The 22,577-nt window shown below is 44.3% G+C and overlaps 1 protein-coding gene across 1 annotated transcript in view; it reads right to left on the reverse strand.

Moving 5' to 3' along the window:
• The window catches only part of MBOAT1 (membrane bound glycerophospholipid O-acyltransferase 1), a 107,272-nt gene that overhangs the window by 40,561 nt on the left and 44,134 nt on the right, over window positions 1–22,577 (reverse strand). Inside the window, exons 2-4 of the mRNA XM_079778072.1 lie at window positions 11,549–11,694; window positions 9,946–10,023; window positions 5,200–5,295 (exon numbers count right to left, since the gene is read on the reverse strand). Of these exons, the coding sequence (XP_079634198.1) occupies window positions 5,200–5,295; window positions 9,946–10,023; window positions 11,549–11,694 (320 nt within the window). The remainder of the gene's footprint in view (window positions 1–5,199; window positions 5,296–9,945; window positions 10,024–11,548; window positions 11,695–22,577) is intronic.

A 22,577-nucleotide genomic window follows, 5' to 3' on the forward strand; every position in this document is an offset into this window, starting at 1 on the left:
ACATATATTGCTTGACACAAACACTAATTGAATCCCAGCCCCATCCGGTTCCTATCTGCGCTCTTATTCTAAAGGTGTAATGAAATGTGCGAAGCAGTTAGGTGTGTATGTGCGCTCAAAAGAGAGTAGCCGCCCCGTCAGGCCGCGTTGAAAAGCCAGGTTTGAGTAAAAAGCCAGGTTCGGCTTCAGAACGCTACTTTACTCCTCAACAGAATCTTAAGATTTTTAAACTGAAATGACAGTGTTAAATTGCACTGTGAAGGAGCACCTGTGGTTGCCTGCGTGCTCGCCTGCATGCTCGTAATGAGAACAGACGGGTGAAGAATCTCTAACTGAGAGTCTGTGATTTAAAACATCTTGCCATTGCAGGTGCTATGTACCTCTCCCTTTATGTTAACTGACATTACCCAAGAAGATGGGTTTATGTCTGAGGCACTGTGCATTTATGGTGGTAGGGGAAAATGCCCTATCATTAAAAGGGGGGACATCTGTAATACTTTCAACAAGAAAGATAACGTTTAAAAAATTTTTTTAATTCAAAAAAAAAAAAAAAGACATACCATCAAGAACTGGATAGTATGGCCACTCGGTAATTAGAGAACTAAACTGCATGCAATTCAGAGGTAGAAGACATTTTTTTTTTGCCCTTTTCCTAACAACAGTCCTTTCTAGTTCAAACATTCTACAGTTTTGTGGGTAATGTCAGAGATTTCTTAATGCAAGGAGATCTGAAAATGCCAGCGAGCGAACACCCCTTGAGGACATGTATCCCAGCTCTGCTGCTGCGAGTGAAGGGGGCAGGAACTGGTTCTGTTCCCCCTGCTGTCCGACCCCAAGTCCACAGCGTGCCATAAACACACCACTGTTTTCCACAAATGCCCTTTATTTTTCCTTTGGTAACTTGCCGCAGTTCTGATTACACTAAAGTGAAGTAACAATCATTCAAGAGTTTATGGGGTTTTTGTGTGGTTTTTTAAATATATTTCGTTGGTTTTTTACAGAGAGGAAGGGAGAGGGATAGAGAGCTAGAAACATCGATGAGAGAGAAACATCGATCAGCCGCCTCCTGCACACCTCCTACTGGGGATGTGCCCGCAACCAAGGTACATGCCCTTGACTGGAATCAAACCTGGGACCCTTCAGTCCGCAGGCCGATGGGTCTATTCACTGAGACAAACCAGCTAGGGCAAGAGTTTATGGTTTTATGACTAAAACCAGTGGAGGAGGCAGTGTGGCAAGAACAGGGAGAGATGTGGACCGTGGAGGCACTCTTAGCTGCAGGATCAGGAGGAGGGGATGTGCTAGCTCAAGGAAGGTATGCAATCACAAAACAGCGTGTATCCGTTTCCTAGAGAAGCCGTAACAGATGACCACAAATTGGGTGGCTCAGAACCAGAAACACTGTCTGGAGTCCGGAAGCTGAAAGCCCAATACCAAGGTGTTGGCAGCACGGGTTCCTTTGGAGGCTGAGAGGGAGCACCTGTTCCGGCTTCTTCCTAGCTCTCAAGTGCCTGAGAGCAGGCCCTGCAGTTCCCGGCTTGTAGCTGCCTCACTCTTTTCTCTGCCTCCATCTCCACATGCCCTTCTTCCCTCCGTGTGTCCGTGTGTCTGCATCTCTTATGGACTTCTTACAGAGATACCAGTCAAATGAATTCAGGGTCCACCTGAATCCAGTGGGTCCTCATCTTAACTGGTTACATCTGCAAAGATCCTATTCCCAAATAGGGACCTATTCTGAGGTTCTGGGTAGACATGAATTTGGGGGAACACTAATCAACTCAGTACACAATGACATGCTCACATTTAAACTTCCTATACAAACTTGAAAGCAATAACGGTACATTCACTCCACAGTCTTGCTCACTCCTGTCTCCTATAACTGAGCCTGGCACATGCAGGGCTCTCCACCAGTGTCTGCTGAATGATGCACCGATGGACCTTTCGATGCAGGACCAGAGTGTTTTCTTGGAGCTTGGATCTACTCAATGACAGCCTCTCTCTCTCTCTCACACATAAACCCCCACCTACTATCTCCAGACTCGTTTCCTCTAACATGGACTGAGAGGGTAAAAGAAAGTAAAGATGCCTTCACAGCAATCCAAGTGCAGGACCCCTACTTTTTATAATCCTTCCGCACATCCTTTCAGCATGTTCACCCACATTTAATTCAGTAGCTATTACTTTAATACACTCAACTTGCTTTGGTGATTTTCCAAAGGACCCACCTTAGATTTAGAGAAACCATGTTCCTCCTTCCATATATAACCAGCTTACACATAAGTACAAACTGGAATAAACAAGTTCTGGAATAAGCACAGAGGACACTAGATAAGCATACAAATCAACTGATGAAAGCAGAAGAGCCCGTGAGTGCAGCTACAAACTCTCTAGGCACCAGGGACTCCATGGGTCTGATTTACAGGCCATGGGCAGCACCAGCCATTAAAGCCAAGTGCAAGGTCCAAAATGCAGTAAGCGCCTGGTGGAGGAAGGAGATGGGGAGTGCAAGGGGACAGCAATCAGGGAGTGCTTTGTAAAACAGTGATCTTTGAACTGGGTTTTGGGAAATGAAGCAAAAGGTTTCCTTATAGACAAGGATGATAAATGTACCTCTAAATGGTGGAATGAGCAGGGCAGAGGCAGAGAGATGTGGACTGACCCATGGCCTTGCAGACCATGTACTTTTCGGCACTGCTACCACCTGCAGTGCACAACGGGGGGTAGGAGATGACAAGAGATGAGGCAGGTCCGCTCATCACGTGCTTGGTATTCTAGAACCTCATTGGTTGTATAGAGAACACAGACCGGAGAAGAGGCAGGGTGGAAGGAAAGATGGCCAGCTGGGGAAACTGCAGACACGTGGTGGCCCAGTGTGGTGGCTGCAGGCTTGCAGAGCTGTGGATGGAGCCTGATAGGCCGGCTGCTGACCTGATAGGACCTGGTGACACAGGGATGTGGACAGTAAGGGTCAGGGAGGTGGCTTTCTGGGACCTCCCCAGGCACCTGTCTCTCAGCTCTGTGCTCCTGCAGAGCTGTTTACTGCAATACCCTTCCTCCTGCCTGGGTGTCTCCAGGCCCCGGCACTGTGCCCTAGGAATCCAAAAACAGTGCAGAAAGGAATGAATGAATACACACTTTGTACCTTAAAAAGGAAAAATGGCCCTAACCGGTTTGGCTCAGTGGATAGAGTGTGGGCCTGGGGACTAAAGGGTCCCAGGTTCGATTCCGGTCGTATGTATCTTGGGCATGTACCTTGGTTGCAGGCACATCCCCAGTGGGGGGTGTGCAGGAGGCAGCTAATCGATGTTTCTCTCTCATGGATGTTTCTAGCTCTCTATCCCTCTCCCTTCCTCTCTGTAAAAAAAAAAAAAAAAAAAAAAAATCAATAAAAAATATATTTTTTAAAAAGGAAAAATGATGTAGATGAGAAACAAGTAATAATCTACTTTGGGCTAAAGTCAATGTTTTTTATTCAATATCCCAACCAAATGGCTAGAGGGACTATTTGATTGAGGCTATTGGAAATACTGAAAAAGGACTGACAAATACTAGAGTTTTTAACTCATTAACTTACTGAACACCTATTAAGAGCCAGGAACTGCCGAAACCGGTTTGGCTCAGTGGATAGAGCGTCGGCCTGCGGACTGAAAGGTCCCAGGTTCGATTCCGGTCAAGGGCATGTACCTTGGTTGCGGGCACATCCCCAGTAGGGAGTGTGCAAGAGGCAGCTGATCGATGTTTCTAACTCTCTATCCCTCTCTCTTCCTCTCTGTAAAAAATCAATAAAATATATTTAAAAAAAAAAAAAAAAAAGAGCCAGGAACTCTTCTAAGTATTGGAGGGCTGGAGATATGGTTCTGGGGTGAAACCAAAAAACTGATGTTTGTTTATCAAACACTAGGGAGAGGTCTGAGCACCTTTTAAAAATTACTTTTAATGCTATAACTTCCCAGCTATATTGTTATCTTTCTTGTTCCCATATTTTGCTAGCAATACATATCATTAAAAACAAAAAGAAGTTTGTGAACTTGTTTCAGAAAAATTGAAAAACTGCTCCATAATCTAAGGGGGGAGGAATGCGGCAAGGAAGCAGCTCAAAAAGAAATCAGTAAAACCCAGAGGCCTGAGGGTAAGAAGAACTGGTGCGTGTAAAAGCCAGTCTGAGAACACACCACAGCCCTGGAAACGTTGATGCAATATCTCTGTGTCTGTCCCAGAGCAACACCCTTCTCCTTCCGAAGCCTCCTCATGATGTGGTGGGTTAGATGCACATTTGCAAAATTCACAGGAATGAGCCGTGAGTTGTAACCCGCTTACTTCACTGCCTGCTCTCCAATCACTCATCAAATGAAACGCAGTTCAACCTGCGGAGAGAACTCGGCTTCTCCCAGACCTCGGGCTGCCCTTGGGGAATAGAACCAAACTGCTAAGGAAGTACTGTGGATAACACACAAGGTGCTGTGAGGACTCACTCGGCTTTCACGTCCGTTCCTCAAGAGCCATGAAAAGTTGTTACTGAACGAACATCAAAGGGCATACAATTTTCACTGATCCATCCCATAATATTCCCAGGAGACCTATCAGGAGAAGGGTGGCCCACCAGGTAAAGGCCTGGTGCCAGACATGGACTTTCTAGCTGCTGCAAGTCTGATGGATCGGGTGGGGAGTGGCCGGGCAGCCAGGAGGCACCCAAGAAGGTACGGTAGCAGTTATTTATCAACTAGTATGGAAGAATTTCTGTATTAATAACTAGGAGACATAAACAGCAACCCTGAGTTAAGGGCCTTAGATTAAAGGTCAGCAAACTTTTTCTGTAAAGAGCAAGATAGCAAATATTTTCGGCTCTGCGGGATCATGTGGTTTCTGTCACAACCACTCACCTCTACCTTCACCATGCAAAAGCAGCCAGAGACAGCATACAGATGAGTAAGTGCCTGGTTGTGTTCCAACGTGACTACAAAGGCAGGTGGTGGGCCAGACACTGCCCATGGGCCATTGCTCACAACCCCTGCCTTACAACGTAGCAGAGCTCAGTCCTACAGAGCAATGGAGTCTTCCCTCTCAAACTCCTTAGCACCGACTTGCCTACTGACTTACCCAGGCACCCATGATTCTGATGTGCATACTGATCTTTCCAGACCCCAAGAGGCTGGGTCAAAGCGAGCAGTCAGACTTCCCCACCCAAGTTAAGATACTCACCCAGAAAAATCCGTAGTGAGGATTCCATAGTGGAAGATGTATATTCTGCTGATGTGGCATATTGTCAGGTATCCCATCGCTACAAAAAAGGAGTACCTGAAACCAAAACCCCACAGGACCAGATTAGTATACATTGCAATAATGCACTCAATCAATTTTCTCTTCTTCCTCTCCCTCACCCCCAACCCCCCTCCCAAACCCCCTGTTGGCAATGTCACAAAGTTCTGTCTGGTCTACCTACACTCCAGTCCTCCTCTCCCCCCACCCTCTGCTCTGAGCCCTTCATCTTTTCTTACCTGATCCACTGCAGTTCTCAGCTTTGGCAGCATAATGGGGAATCATTACAAACCACAGATGTCTGGGCCCCACCCCAGATAGTCAGGTTTAATCATTACAGCATGCACGTAGCAGGTGTAATTCCAATATGCAGTCAGAGCTGGGAACCACTCACCTGTAAGGTCTTGCCCACAGATTCTCCCCTTCACAAACCATCACATTTACACGATGGTCTTTGTAAATAAAAATAATCACCATGTACCCACCACTCTCTCCCTGAAACACTTTGTTCTCTAGCTTTCAAATCTCCTTGTCTTCTTCCCACGACTTTGGCTAATTCTTCCAAGGCACTTGCTCAGCACATCTTCCGTCTACTCCTTAGTTACCATTCCTAATGCTCTTCCCAGAACCCTCCCTGAGACTCCAATTCCCATCTGCTCCACATCACTCCATATCACCAGCCTATAGAACAATCCAGCAATACACACACATACACACACCTGCCACTTAAAACGTTCATCGACCTGTAATAATAAAGATATGTGATAATCTGATTAACTACTGTGGCCCCTTGCTAGAGTGAAAACTCGGTGAAGGCAAGAATGATCATGTGCGTTTTGTTCACTATAGTCAGTTACCGTGCACTGGATGAAAAACTAAATAAACATTACTTATCTTAAAAGTCTCCAAAGCATCTCACTACCCAGTGACATCCAAACTCCTGAACACGGCAGGCAAGGTGCTTCCTACACAGAGCTCTGCCTGGCCTCTCTGGACTCACCTCTGGCCACACTCCACATCCACCTTACGTTCTAACTACACTGGACATCCTGCATTTTCAGGCCAGTTATCTTTCTGAGAGCTCCCTCCTCTGCTACAATTCCTTTCTCCATGCTAGAGTTTATCTTGGAGCTGCCTAATTACCAGATAAGGCTCAGCTACCTACTAACATCTATAATTATAATATTAAAACTTTAAGTGTCTGTTTCCCCAACTCACTGAGACCTTGACCTGACATAGGAGAGGTTACCTTCCTGTTAGTTAAACGTTGTAAGTGTCTCGGGAGCCCATCAGAAGCACTCAATCAGAAGGACTAACTTTCAAATGCGTCATAACACGTGGAAGATACCTATTCTGATATTAAATTATCTTGTAATACACAAATTCACATTAAAATAACTCATGAAGACTAGATCAACCTAAGGGGGAGTAAATGGTAGGGACAAGAGAAGTTCATTTGGTAGCAAGGGAGAACCAGACAACGCGTGTGAAGGAGGTCCACGCACTCTAACGCACTATATAACTTCAACCTCTTTTTACCATTGTTTGCAATCAAAGACCTTACTACACAGCAAAGATCTTCCCCTACCCTGGCTTCATCCTTAACCTTTCCAAACCAGAAGATGGTGAAAAAAGCAAACGACTAAGAAAAAACAACTCCCTCCAGAGCTGAAGCAGAAGTTGAATGGAGTTTGGCCGTTTTGCCTCCCACACGTGTTCCCTTTCTCCAGCCAGTTCGCGAGGGTCAAGGAAGAAGCACAGAGCAGATTCAAGACAGATTCTTCCAGGACCTTTTCAAATGCAGCCAGGCCTGCTGCTTCCTCTTTCTCCTCAACAGGAGTTGGACCCATACTTTCCCCTGCCCCCACACCCTGAGAAAAAAGCCAGTTCGATTCAATTGTTATAATAAGACCCACCCACCAAGGATGGTGCCAAATGCTGTGTCCCAATACAACAGGGCAATGCATTCATGCACTGGACAAACCTGAAAAATCTAAGGAACCCAGAAGTGGCCTAGGGAGCGTGCATTCTGGAGACAGACCAATGTGGGTTCATAACCAGCATTGGCAAAACTAGCCCATGGTGTGAGATGGGGACCGTGGTTATTCCAGGAAGGTGGGCTGCGGTAGAGACTGGGAATGCATAAAGGTAATATTTCTCTTTCTGACCTAGGAGATGGGTACGTGAATGTATTCGCTGTGTGAAAATTCAACAAACTGTATACCTATCTACCTCTCTAAACTTTCATTTCCTCATCTTGGGAACAAAACAAAAAAATCAATATCCTATTGAGTTGTCCTAGAAAAAATATAGTTGCAATAATGATAAATATTAAATACTAGAGACCCGGTGCACAAATTTGTGCACAGGTGGGGTCCCTCGGCCTGGCCCTGCCCTTGGCCTGGCCCGAAATTGGGGCCTTCTCGCCCAGTCCAGGGGGAGAGACCGCAGGTTGGCGGCTGTGGGAGCACACTGACCACCAGGGGGCAGTTTCTGCGTTAAGCATCTGACCCCGAGTGGTCAGTGCGTGTCATAGCTACTGGCCAGTAGTCCGGTTGTAATGGTTGCTTAGGCTTTTATATTTACACTAATAAAAGAGAAAGATGCAAATTGACCATACCTTCACGACACCCACCAGCCAATCGGGAGTGAGTATGCAAATTAACCCAACAAAGCTGGCGGTTTAATTTGCATATGCAGGCTCTGAGCGGCCGGGGGCGGGGCAGCATGGGAAGGCAGAAAGGCGGCTCCGGGCGCAAGCAAAGGCGGTGCCGGCAGCCAGGGTAAGGAAGGCCCATTCTTGCACGAATCTTCGTGCATCAGGACTCTAGTATATAGATAATAACATATCAAACAATACACTTAACAAGAGTTCATATACTTAAAATGATGAAACATAATATATTTAAAAGAGCTTGGCCTGGCACTTGGCACAAAGCAAATACTCTGAAATTGGTAACTGCATCACCGAATTCACACCAAGGCCTCTGTCCTAGGCAATACTAACTATATTCTGCTCCAGCTGGTTCACATGTGGTAAATTAACTCCTGTGGCTTCTGCCCAACATAGCGACTTGCGAAGGAAACAGCTGGTACCCCAAGGACTCTCTGTAAACCCTGAATGACAATGATCCGTCCAGAAATGGGTTAGTTCCCATGGCAGCAAATGCTAACCTTCCCTCCCCTTCCAGCCATATGACAGGACCCTTAAAACCGGCTCAGTGATGAGAAGAGAACATTTCACAGAGAATCCTGAAATCCTGGTCCTGAAGAGAACTTAAGTTCAGACCACCACAAATGCCACCTCTGATGGAGGGGAAATCGGACGCACAGAAAAGATGCGTCACTTGTCTGACCTCACACGGCTGGAAAGAGCCAGGTTTCCTGCTCTTTCGGGTCTACTCTGCTTTCCTGCTTGGATAGGAAGCGACTTCATCCACTGGGGACTGAACCACTCCCTGCTTCTGCAGCAGTGGTGACCGCACAAGCAAAGAAAGGGGAAGACTTGTTCTGGCATCCTTTCTTTTTGGTCTTGTGACACGGCCCTCTGCTACCACAGCATGATTGCCTGTCTGTAAACCGTTCGGCTCGGCCAAGGCCGGAGTGTTCCATCCCTGGCCAGAGACACACAGAGATCAGGGGCCTGGCCCAGAGTGAGTGTGCATGCAAACTCTCCACCCTCTGAAAAACAGACCACACCCCAGCGGCATCCTACAAGCACAGGCAGAGCTGACAAATTACAGTTTGTAAGGAAATGCCCAAAGAGATGCAACAGCAATTTCATTCATCATTCCACTGTTTCAAAAATCAAGTTTAGTGAAAATCAGCCATGTTCACCCCTACTTTAAAAAAAAAAAAAAAAAAGCATTTTGTCATAATATAATGCATTTCCAAAACCCATTCTTTCCAAATTAGAAATATGGGTTTCCTATTTCCCTTCAGGTCTAATACTGAGGTGTCAGAAAGACCATGGGAAACAGAGACAATGGGGAACAGACACCCCAGCTATCTTAATTGATGGTCTAAGCATGTAGCCTTCAAGGTAGAATGAAATTACTTCAAAATATCATAGTAAAAATATTTCTTCCTTAACAGTTTCCGTGTACATCCTTAAAGCATACAAAGTTCTGACATACATACACACCCAGAAAACCACGGCCAAATTCAAGATAATGGACACATACATATCCATCACACCCCAAGTTTCTTCTGCTTCTTTGGGATCCCTGCCACATTCCCCTGCACCACCCCGCCCCTGGGAACCTCTGATCTGATTAGTTTGCTTTTTTGAGAATAGAATTTGTGTGGCTTCCTTCACTTGACATATTTATTTGAGACTCATCCACGTCATTGTGTGGTTCAATCATTCACTCCTTTTTATTGCTGAGCAGTATTCCGTGGCGGGAAACATTTGGATTATTTCCATTTGGGGGCTATCACAAATAGAGCTGCCTAATTCTGATATACTGTCTTTCACCCAAGTCCCAATTTGCACCCCGCCTTTTCTGTACAGCATTTCCTGAAGACTCCCGACATTTAGGGCTTCCCACCCCTCCATGTGATGTCCCAGAGAACCGAGGGTATGCCATGTGTGACACACGTGGGGAAGGGACCCCTTCCCATGGAAATAAATACATTTCAAAGATCATGAGCAACCCCACCTTGCACTGTTCATTCCCAGAGTCTTACCTGTGAATATTGGATACACTTGCAGTGACCAAGATTCCATAGCACATTAACACCAGCACAAACAGATGTGCAGAGTACCTTTAAGACATTGTGGGGGAAGGGGGAGCACAAACACTGAATATATTTCATATTAACATATCTATTGGCTACCAATACTGCTACTCCACCTCCACCCCACCACAAAGCAACTGATCAGTTAACTCATGTTTATGTAAGAAAAATAAATCAAGTATTTTTGTTCTGTGAAATTAAGAACTTTATCTTGAAATGAGATTAGGATGTCTTGACACAATCTGCCGGTTGTAGCACTAGTGATGTTAGGAATCACGAATGTGATGCTTGTACTTTTTTTTTTTTTTTTTTTTTTTAGAGAGAGGAAGGGAGAAGGAGAGAGAGAAACACTGACGTGAGAGTGAAACATTGATCAGCTGCCTCCTACTGGGGATCGAGCCCACAACCTGGGTAGGTGCCCTGACCGGGAATCGAACAACCAACCCTTGAGTGTATGGGATGACACCCAACCAACTGAGCCACACCGGCCAGGGCTTATACTTTTTTCACAAGTGCAAGTCTGAAAGAGAGTTCTTTCTTCAGACTTTCCCCCAAAAAAATGTTAAGTACCAGAACCAAAACTGAGCTAGCTTTTACCTGTCTTGTTGGTTGATTCAAAATACTCATCAATCTTTCTCAAATTTTTGTTGAAAGAGGAAGAGCAGCATTCTAGATCCCTGAACAAATTCACAAATTTCCTTCAGTTGTACTTCTAGAAATGTTGCTTCCTAAGCTTCTTCCACAAGAAGTGCCACTCCCAAGTATTTACCTAGAACGTCTGATCTACATGCTTTCTTTGTTTAAGAATGACTGCCAGCCCTGGCAAGTGTGGCTCAGTTGGTTGAGCAAAGAGGTTGCCAGTTCAATTCCCAGTCAGGGCACATGCCCAGGTTTTGGGATTGGGGGTGTGCAGGAGGCATCCCATCATGTTTCTCTCTCACATCAATGTTTCCTTCTCTCTCCCTCTCCTTTCCTCTCTCTCTAAAATCAATAAAAACATATTTTAAAATAGAATGACTCCCATTCCCTAAGACCAGCACTAAAACAATTGTTGTGGGTGGTGGGAAGAGACCCAGCAAACCGACCTCACAATCAGCTGCAGCCTTTACACGAACAAGTCTCCTGTTGTGGGTGGGAAACACCAATATCTCCGGCAGTAATCAAGAAAAACACCACTGTCCACAACATTTAGGAATGGTTCCTTGTCTGGAAAATTAAACCTTACAAAAACCCATTTACATGACCCAGGGGAGATCAGTAAAAGTGTAACTTTAAGAAAAATTCACCAAATGGACTTTCAATGGGTAGTCAAATTTATTGATTCCAGGTTCTTATAGTAAATGTAAATTTCTGCAACATCCCCAATATTTTAAGTAAATACATATATAATATATACTAGTATATACATACACACACACACACACACACACACACACACACACACACACACATATTTATTTATATATATTTCCTTAGAGTCTGGGAAATGCCAAGAATATTGTCACAAAACACCCGAATGATAAATATTAGAATTCATGAGGCTCATACTCACCAGCCAAAACAAAAGATGACAAAGTAGATGCCAAAAATGGTGGCAAATGTGTGCCGGGCCAAGGGACTGGTTTTACTGGGACTTAAGTAGATGCGAAACCAGAAAGCAGCAAACAAAGCAACAAGCTGGCATGCCACAAAATTCACCTGTAAGAAAAAAAAAAATCAAAACCTTTACTGCTCTGTGTGAGAATGTTCTCGACATTTTTCAGATTTCCATGTTGGGTGCATCTCAGACTTGTACTTCTTCCGCGGGAGGGTGTTCGTTTGGAGGAGGAGCCACAGACTGAAGAGAACTGGGCCCTCCTCACTGGTATAAGAAGCAAGCAACCCAATACAGGCAGATGAACCTAACAAAGGCAGACCTCTTTTTATTGCGCTTCATTTTACTGTGCTTCACAGGTGTTGTATGTTTTACAAACTGAAGGCAAGACCCTCCACCATAATCCAGCAAAAAGATTATGGCTCGCTTTATTGCCCTACTCGCTTTATTACGGTGGTCTGGAACTGACCTGAAATACCTCTGAGGCATACCGGTAGTTTCTTTTCCAGTTCTTTAAAACTAGCCAAGGCTGCTTCCCACCCATAAAAGGAGACTAGTTCACGTAAAGACTGCAGCTGATTGTGAGGTCGGTTTGCTGGGTCTCTTTCCACTACCCACAACACTATTTATATATCCAAAAGGCTAAGCAGCCAGCTGACTGGCTGACCGGCTGGTAGCTATGATGCACAATGACCAGCAGGGGGCAGATGCTCAGTGAGGAGCAGAAACCACAGCCCTGGAAACATGGAACAGACTGATGAATCTCAGAGGGAAGGGAAAAGGGGGGAGGGCGGGAAGAGATTAACCAAAGATCTTATATGCATACTAGAGGTCCGGTGCATGGATTCCCTCGGCCTGGCCTGTGGGGATCCAGCTGAAATCAGCTCTCCGACATCCCCTGAGGGGTCCCGGATTGCAAGAGTGTGCAGGCCAGGCCGAGGGGCCTCTAGTCCTAAGCTAAAGAATAAGTTCTTTTAGAGATGCAAATGAATCAAAGAGGCTTCTCTCATCTGATTCCTAAGAAATCAAATGCTTCTTCAAAATAATCAACACCTGTTTTATGACTCTAATTTTTCTCATTTTAAATTAACACCAAATAAGCAAGAGCATTGCTCAAATTCAAGGTGTGACACTACAGATCCATAAAAGAAACAGCCCAGCATTAAACTTTCAATGTCAATGCTGTCCAATTATGCAACTTTGGCACCAAATTTCCTTAGAAAAACCTCAGTGATCTAGCTCTCAAATATTTTCCATAAAAGAAAATATGAAGTAATTCCCTGACACCTGTAGGAAAGATCAGCTGATTTAACACAAAATCAAAATGCATTAAGTGCTTTATCAGTTAATGAAAACTGGAAAAACAATTTAATCTTTTCAGAGTATTCAGAATGAAAACTTCAGTATCAATTTACTTTTAGACGGTACCTAATTGAAATGGATCAAGGATATAAATATCTGAATAGACCCTCAACTTCAGCTTCAGGAGTTTTTTACGCTACAAAAAGCTCTAGCTGGAAAATTCACGATGGCTGGGCTCAGAGGTAGCAGACATCGCCTCCACCTGAGGTCATTTTGGTCTCCCAATAAAAAACAAGAATACTGCCCGGCCAGCATGGCTCAGTGCTTGAGCATCAACCTATGAACCTGGAGGTCACAGTTCAATTTCCGGTCGGGGCACATGCCAGGGTTGCAGGCTCAATCCCCAGTAGGGGGAGAGCAGGAGGCAGCTGATCAATGATTCCCTCTCATCATCTCTCATCATTGATGTTTCTCTCTCCCTCTCCCTCTCCCTTCCTCTCTGAAATCAATAAAAATATTTTTAAAATAAAAACAAGAATACTTTGAACCCGTTTCTAATTCATAGAAAAATAATACTTTTAGATAAATTTTTTGCTTTTAAAACTTGGCTGTACTGCAAGCATGTCAAACTTGTGGCCCACAGGCCGCATGCAGCCTACAACAAATATTTTTGCGGCCCAGGCAATATAATGGTATATAAGAAACCTTTTAACAAAAATTTCATAACTTAATTTTTACAATATCCTGTTATACATAATTATTAACCCTTTGCACTCGCTTGCTTTTTTCTCGATTCCTTTATTCTAATGCTAACCATGTCGAGTCACACTCAACATCCGAGTGCAAAAGGTTAATAATGAACTACAATGTTCACTAATGACTGATTATTATAATCGTGTTGCATTCATTTCCCTTACGCACAGGCACATCATTTCTCTCCACTAATACTAGCAGCGAATATTTTAGCAGCCGATTGCCACGTCATTAGTCTTGGACTGACTTGTTTGGTGTGCGCAACAGGAAATATTTCGCTTTCGGAGAACAAGAAAAATGGGTTCATTTGCGTTACGCTTAATTTGTGCAGTTAGTGTCTGGTAAGTTAATGTTCAAGAAAAAATATTAATTTTTATTAAAATGTTCTATTATTTTATGTTAACGATTACTCATTTATTTCAGCCCTTTGTATTCAGCATATCTCTATCGAAATAAACCTAGGTACGTTTCTATGAAAATGGAAGCTTTTGTTTTTTTGCGGCCCACATACACTTAAACCTTGTTTATTTGGCCCGTGTTAGCCTTTGAGTTTGACATGCTTGCTGCACTGAGTCTCCCCTCTATTTTGGAGATCATTCTTCATCAGTCTGTCCAAAAACCTATTTCCCCTACTGCTCACCCTCACTTAATACCATAAAAGGCACAGAGGAGTTGAGCTGTGTGGTCCTATCCTGCATAATTTTGGTCATATCTTTTTATATAGCCTAAATGCACAACCAACAACACAGAGAGAGAGAGATACAGACAGAGAGAGAGATAACCATCTTTGCAAGTTTCAAAATGTAAAGGACTTGTCAACTGGAAAGTCAAAGTTATGATCACCTGTAAGTCATCAATCATACATTCCTTCATTCTCTCAGACCCGGGTCCAGCCTGCAGTCACAGCAGAATGTAGTTACTAAGGAGACAACTACAGGAAAAGTTGCTCCCTTCCTGTTGGTTGGCCAGTAATTACTGAGCATCCCTGAACCTGAGCATAGAGCAGTGGTTCTCAAGAGTATAGTCCCCTAACCACCAGCAGGAACAGCCACTTGGAAACTTGTCTGTTAGAAAAGCAAATTTTCAGGTCCCACCAAAGACCATCTAAATTAGACATTCCCTCATTAACCCCCCTGCCAGCCTGCTGTTCATTTGTTTGGTCGTCCCTCACTAATCCCCTTGAGTAGGTCCAGCAATCATAATTGTGATGCATACTCAACTTTGAGAACCATTGGCATAGAGGAGAAAGAAGGCATGTCCCTTCCTTCAGGAGCTTATAATCTAACTGGAGAAAGAACACAAATAACTACAAGTAATTGTAAATTAACATTAGTATTGTGTGAACTTTTTATATTACTAGAGGTCCGGTGCACGAAATTCATGCACAGGGGGAGGGTCCCCTCAGCCCAGCCTGCACCCTCTCCAATTGGGAACCCTCAGGGGATCAGGCCTAAACCAGCAGTTGGACTTCCCTCTCACAATCCTGGACCGCTGGCTCCTAACTGCTCACCTGCCTGCCAGCCTGATCACCCCTAACTGCCTCTGCCTGCCGGCCTGATCACCCCTAACTGTCCCCCCTGCTGGTCTGGTAGCCCCTAACTGCCCCTCCTGCCTGCCTGATCTCCCCTAACTGCCCCCCCCTGCAGGCCTGATCGCCCCTAACTGCCCCCCCCACCAGCCTGGTCACCCCTAACTGCCCCCCTGCCAGCCTGGTCAGCCCACACAACCTGCTGTTCAGTCGTTTGGTCATCCCTCACTAACCCCCCTGCCAGCCTGGTTGCCCCACGCAGCCCATTTGGTCGTCCATTCAGTTGTTTCAGTTGTGACGGCCCCTGACTTTTTATATATGTGGATATGTCCTTTAGATCATAAGTAAAAGACAAGATGTTTCATGGTTAAGGAGAAATAGGACTCAGAGGGACAATAAGAAAACCTGTTGAAATAGATAAAAATTGAGTGGGTGGGAGAATAAAGACACTAAAAATACTGCTGCCTGGTTCCTATCCCCAATGCTTCTGATTCAATAAGCCTGGCATCAGGACTTTTCAAAGCATTACGGTAATTCTAATAAGCAGGCAAGATGCAGACCTCCTAGTTTGGAAGACAGAGCCACCCATGAGGAACTGGGCTTCCCCAGGATGGAGAAAAACACAAAGGACAGGGGGATTGGACTGTGAAAGCGTTGGGGCTGGGATGAGATGGAACAAATTTAGGAGTAATCAAAGCCTGAAGGTCATCCCTCAGCCAGCCCAGACTGCCTCAGCCTCCTGGCAATCTCCTGCACTGGGTCTGTCATCTGTAAGAGCCCTTTAAACCTACCTCCAAGGAAGAGAGAGCATTACCATGGTAAACTACCCTTGATCCTGTAACCCTACGGACTGCAAGGAAAGGAAGAACCCCTGGGTCCCTGAAGCAATCTGCCATTTTTCAGTCACCATAATATAATGTGCAGCCAGCTGAATGCCCTGGTTCTGACACTGAGATGTCAGCTGGGCAGCCTTAGGTGATTAGTTGGTTAATTCTACAAATATTTACTGGTTGACTCCATATGCCAGATACTGGGGACAGTGAGCAAGACACTATCATTACCTTCAACTCAAGAAGAGGCAAGTTACATGTTATAGGTTTCAATTCTTTTTTTTTTTTTTTTCCAAACTGTCTTTGGGAGAACTGGTCTCTAATGTCTCCTCTGGCTTCAGTGGTTTCTGATTCTATATCTAACCCCAATCCTTTCCCTTAACTGTTCTTGGTAAATAAACCCAAGACTTCATTATGGATTAAAAGCTTTCCCCTACACACGGACACAACTCACTCCCCCACCCTCTGCCTGGAGTGAGTCACGAATGGCTAGCTGAATGTTCCAAGGCAAACACAGCACCACTTAGTTCTAGCTGGAGGGTTCTAGAAGAATTGCTTTTCAGTTAGCAGATGTACACCTTAAAAGGTACAGGCCAAACCACAATTAGACATCACTTTACACCCAGTAGGATGGCCATTATTTCAAAACAAAATATGGAGAAATGAGAACCCTTATACACTGCTAGTGGGAATGTAAAATGGTACAGCCACTGTGGAAAACAGTAAAAAATATAATTACATATGATCTAGCAATTCCACTTCTGGGTCTATACCCAAAAAGATCGAAAGCAGGATCTTAAAGAAACATTTGTCCACCCATGTTCATAGCAGCATTGTTCAAAACAGCCAAAATGTGGAAGCAAACCAAATAGCCATCAAAAGATGAATGGATAAACAAAATGTGGTATATACACACAATGAAATATTATTCAGCCTTAAAATGGGTGAAATCCTGACACATGCTACAACATGGATAAACCTTAAAGATACTATGCTAAATGAAATAAGCCAGTCACAAAAGGACAAACAGTGTAGAATTCCACTTATATGAGGTGCCTAAAATAGTCCAATTCATAGACGGAAAGTAGAATGGTGGTTACCAGAGACTGGAGGGTAGAAAAACTGTGATTATTATTTAACTAGAGGCCTGGTGCACAATATTCATGCATGGGAGGTAGGGGGGTCTCAGTGTAGGGCCCTGCACCCTTTCCAATCCGGGACCTCTCTGGGGATGTCTGACTGCCAGTTTAGGCCCTATCCCGCAGGACATCCCTCTCACAATCCGGGACTGCTGGCTCCTAACCACTCACCTGCCTGCCTGTCTGATTGCCCCTAACCACTCACCTGCCTGCCTGCCTGATCGCCCCTAACCACTCTGCCTGCCTGCCTGATCACCCCTAACCACTCTGCCTGCCTGCCTGATCACCCCTAACCACCTCTACCTGCCTGCCTGATGCCCCTAACTACTCCCCTGCCAGCCTGATTGCCTCTAACCGCTCTGCCTGCCTGCATGATCGCCCCTAACTATCTCTGCCTCAGCCCCCACCACTGTGACTTTGTCTGGAAGGACATCTGGAAGACATCTGGTCTATCTGGTCTAATTAGTATAGATGGGTATGGATTTTCAATTTTGCAAGATGAAAAGAGTTCTAGAGATAGATGGTGGTGATGGCTGCATGACAATGTGAGTGTACTGAATGCTCCTGAACTGTATGCTTCAAAAAGGTTAAAATGGGAATTTTTATATAATGTATATTTTACCAAACTTTTTTGAAAGTACAGGATGAAGCATGAAACCAATTTCTTTGTGTTTGCTAGTTCATATCAACACTAGCAGCTGATAGAAACTATGACCATCTCTGTGGCCAAGAGTGACTGGCTGCCATGACAACAATTCATATAGAAACAGAATTAGATCTTTGCCCCTTTCCTCTCTAAGGGCCAACAAAATTGGAGGCATTATCCTTTAGAAATGCAGCCTGAAATGGGTTTGATTTGATGTATGAGATTTGCTTCCAAATAATCTTGAAGGGATGGAGAGAGTAAAGTGAGTATAAATCAGTGGTTCTCAACTGGGGATGATGTACACTCCAGGGGACATTTTTGGTTGTCATAACCAGAAAGGGGGAGGGGGTGCTCCTGGCATCTAATGAGTCGAGGCCAAGGATAATGCAAAAATATTCTAAAAGGCACAGGACAGCCCCTCACACAACAAAGAATGTTTCACCCCAAAGTGTCAGTAGCACTGAGGTTAAGAAATCCTGGCATGAAAGGGGAAAAAAAAGAAAAGAAAAGAAATCCTGGCATGGATGAAATGAGGTTGGCCTGTTGAAACTGTTGAAGGTAAGTGCTGGGAACGTATCACTCCACTTACCTCTCCATTATGTTTTAATTTTCCCATAACAAACAGATGGGTTGTGGGGGTATTTGTTTGTTTTAATATGTTTTTATTGATTTTAGAGAGAGAGAGGAAGGGAGAGGGGGAGGGGATAGAGACATCAATCGGCTGCCTCTTGCACATGCCCTGACTGGGGAATCTAACCAGTGACCTTTAGGTACAAGGGACAACACTCAACCAACTGAATCACACTGGCCAGGGCAATAAACAGATTTTTAAGAAAGCAAAATCACTGGCCTGAAATGATACAGATATTAACCTGTGGTAACTGCAAGCAGTTGAAGATCTCTTTATCCACATCAGAGAAACACCTACATGAGGGAGATAACATATATGAGTACAGAGAAAAACCAAAACAATAAAGGGACCATGTCTTCCTAAATAAAAAAAAGAGCCACCTCTTATGAAAATAACAAACTTCCATAAGAAAAGAATCAAATTATAACAAACACCAGAGAAAAAATCTACCTTCATTAATCAAATAAAGCACTGTGCCCTCCCATCCCATGACCAGCAACAGACCCAGTAGTTACCTGCATCGTCAACAGAGCCAGATGCCAGCGGCAAGACCCTGCTCCACCACTTACTGGTTGAAGAATTACAAAAGCTCACTGCATCTTGGCTCCTGGTCCATGCAATGGAGGTAATAATAGTAGTACTACCTCATAGGGTTGTTATGAGAACAAAAGAAGTTAATATGTAAGATCACCTGAAACAGTGCCTAGCATTGATAGGCACTTGCTATTAATATTATTCCATATCTACTAAATGGACACACAAGCTGTGCACAGAATAATCTCAATATGTGGTAACTGGGGTTGAGCTGTTGGCAGCTGGCTTCCCGTCTCTTCCCTGCTGGCCTCACACTGACTCTTCTTCCCACCCAACCTTCAGACAGCTGCCCGAGTTTCCCAGGTGTCCTTTCTTCAACAGGGAGGGGCAATGCAGCTTGGGACAAAGAGTCAATTTCAGGGTTTTCCAGCTCCTGAGTGGAGTTTAAAAGCATAATATGCTAATTATACCAGACGACCTTCCAAACGAAGCAGGGGCTGTGAGGAAAGCCCGGTCCCGGGTGCCTGCCAGTGGCCAGAGGGAAGCCTGGGTCCCAGGTGCCAGAGGAAAGCCGGTGTCGGCAGCTGGGGGAAGGAAGGCCTACTCTTGCACGAATTTTGTGCATCGGGCCTCTAGTGTTTTTTATAAGCACCAAAATGTCAAGAGTAACAATGAAAACATATACCATGATGCTCTTAAATAAACCCTTCACATTTAAAAGGAACTTGTGCAAAGGCTATTTTTCTACTGAGCCACTCCCTCCAAAGGATCAAAGAGCGCCAAACTCTCATTTGGGATCCAGCATGTGCTCCACAATTCAAGTATTGTGTGGGCCCTGCAGCATAAGGAAACAGCAGAGCACAGCTGTTCTGATCAGACTGTAAACACCAGCAAGACTGACATAACTCAGATTCAGCAAGAGCTCAATTTCCACAGCTCTTGCAAGATTTCGAAGTAACTGCAAGGAAACAGAACACATGCCCAAGGATTAAGAAGTACAAATTGGTAGTTATCAAATAGTCATGGGGATGTAAAGTACAGCATAGGAAAATAGTCAATCTAATACTGTAAGAACTATGAGTGGTGCCAGGTGGGTACTTGAAATAATGGAAGGATCACTCCGTAAATTATATAATTGTCTAACCACTGTGCTGTACACTTGAAACTAATATAAAATATTGAATTCAACAGTAATTAAAAAATAAAATTTTAAAAATAAATAAAGGCCTATTCTACTCCAAAACACAGAACAGACCAGAAAAACCCACATGCCCAAGAGTTTGACTTCTTGTATCACCAAAGCGCAATCAAACTATGCTGCAAATTTTAAATGTAAGTCTTAAATCTTTCTGCCCTAGTGTGCTACAGAAAGGCATTATTTGGGGATTTCTGTTCTATGGCCTTCATATTCTTCCAACAACAAAAAATGAACTTTGCCAAGAGTGAAAAACATTGCCTTCCTCCTAATGAAGAAATACAAGCAGTCTATTTTTAACAAACAGCAAATATTAACAGTCCAAAATGATTTCCTCTACTGCAGTGATTTACCAGTGGCTCACCACTGAGGCTCAGGCAACTGTCCAGGCCCGGAATGCTGTCCTCAGCAGCGCTGCCTTATATGCACCAAGACAAAACCCATCTGATTAAACAATTCCTGATTTAAAGGCCAGCCAGGCCTCCTCCACCAACGGTACTCGTTTGCATTGCCCCCCACAAATAGATGTGGCCAGGGAAGAGTACAAAAAAACGCTATTCCTTTCTGTGCCATGGAACAAAAGTAGCTTTTGTTTGTGCCATACTCTTTAGTTCCTTTTCACTTTCAAAGAGATCCTTGTTATGTACTTTCATTCCAAACCCCGTGGAATGTCAGCAAGAAATGCTTTAAATCTGGAATGAGCCCATTTTTTCCAAGCTGGTAGACAAGTATTATTTAAGATTGATAATCAATGTGTGTAATTTATAACCAAACTTCTAACTGATATTTCAGTTATTTACTGAGTGCTTACCATGTGTCAGGCACAGTGAAAAAAGTTACACAAGTGATTCAATTTAAGCTTTACAACGACTTTATGAAGTAGCTCTTTATATTTGAGGAAAATGAAGACAAAACAGTTAAGTACAGAAAGCAAAAAATGAACAAACAAAAACGCATAGACAACAGTATGGTGGTTACCAGAGGGAAAGGGGGTGGAGGAGGCAGTAAAGGGGGTCAAATATATAGCGACAGAGACTTGACTTTGGGTGTTAAACACACAATGCAATATAAAGATGATGCATCATAAAATTGTACATTTGAAATCATATATAATTTTATTAACCAATGTCACCCCAATAAATTTAATAAAAAATTTTAATACAGGTAAGTACACTGGCTGAATTCATAAAGCTAGTCAGCTGGGGTTTCAAACCTGGAGTGATTTCTCACTCAATATATTGTAACGCTTCCCCCCAGCTCCCAACGTTCTCCCCAGACGTACTATCACTCAGGGAGAATTTAATAGCTGCCTATATTCATTTGCTCAGGTTGCCATAACAAAGTGCCACAGACTGTGGGGCGGGGGGCGGGGGGCGGGGGGGGGGGGAGGTGCGGGGAGAGGACTTAAACAACAGAAGCTTGTGTCTCACAGTTCTGGAGGCTACAGGTCTGGATTCAAAGTGCCAGCAGAGTGGGTTTCTTTTGAGGCCTCTCTCCTCAGCTTGTAGACGGTTTTCTCCCTGTGTCTTCAGATGGCCTTCCCTCTGAGCATGTCTGTGTCTACATTTCCTCTTTTTATAAGGACACCCAGTCACAGTGGATTGGGGCCCACCCTAATGACCTCATTTTAACTTCGTTACCCCTACATTCTGAGGTACTGAGGGTGAGGACTTCAACATATGAATTTGGGGGAAATACAAGTCAGCCCCTAACATTGCCCAATAAAAATCTGCTACTCAACTGCGTGGATTAAAACACTCTTCATTTCCTTGCTCCTACAGATGGAAAGTGAGCAAGCCCCAACCAAAGGCTGTGAGGGAAGCGGAGTCCTAGCATAAGGTGGAGCCTCCTACTTGCCCACTACCAACGGCGCCTGAGAGGGTCTTCCCAGCCTCTGCCCCGCCTCCCTGCTCCATCCTATGTCCAAAGCTCCTTAGCCTACCATGGGCTTACCCATGCTGAGGAAGTTCATTATCCCTTAGCTTCTGTTTCAAACACACAAGTTTTAAGTATAACAGTCAGCATTTATTGACCATGTATGTTTATGAAGCTCAACAAATGTTGGTTATTTTTCTAAATGTTTCACATCTATTATCTCATTTAGTCTTCCCAACACCCTCCCTGTCCTATTGAGGAAACTCAGAGACCAACTGAATGGCCCTGAAACACTCAGCTCTAGGACAGCACCATGAGTTACACTGAGATGCTTAGTCCTGGTCTGTGACTGCCTCTCAAGATCTCAGCCTTGTACGGGGAGGGGGCGGGGGGGATGGAGAGATTGAACTAAACTGCCAGGCTCACAGTCCTTTCCAGCAGCTCTTCTCTGAGGCTTGCACAAACTTTCTCTCTAGGGTCTGACAATTCACATACGAGCCTCCTTCCATCAGTTCAGAGTAAGTCATCCGGTCCCTCTGGAGTGAAATAATGCC

Source organism: Cnephaeus nilssonii (assembly GCF_951640355.1).
Source record: "Cnephaeus nilssonii genome assembly, chromosome: 7".
Taxonomy (NCBI): Eukaryota; Metazoa; Chordata; class Mammalia; order Chiroptera; family Vespertilionidae; genus Cnephaeus; species Cnephaeus nilssonii.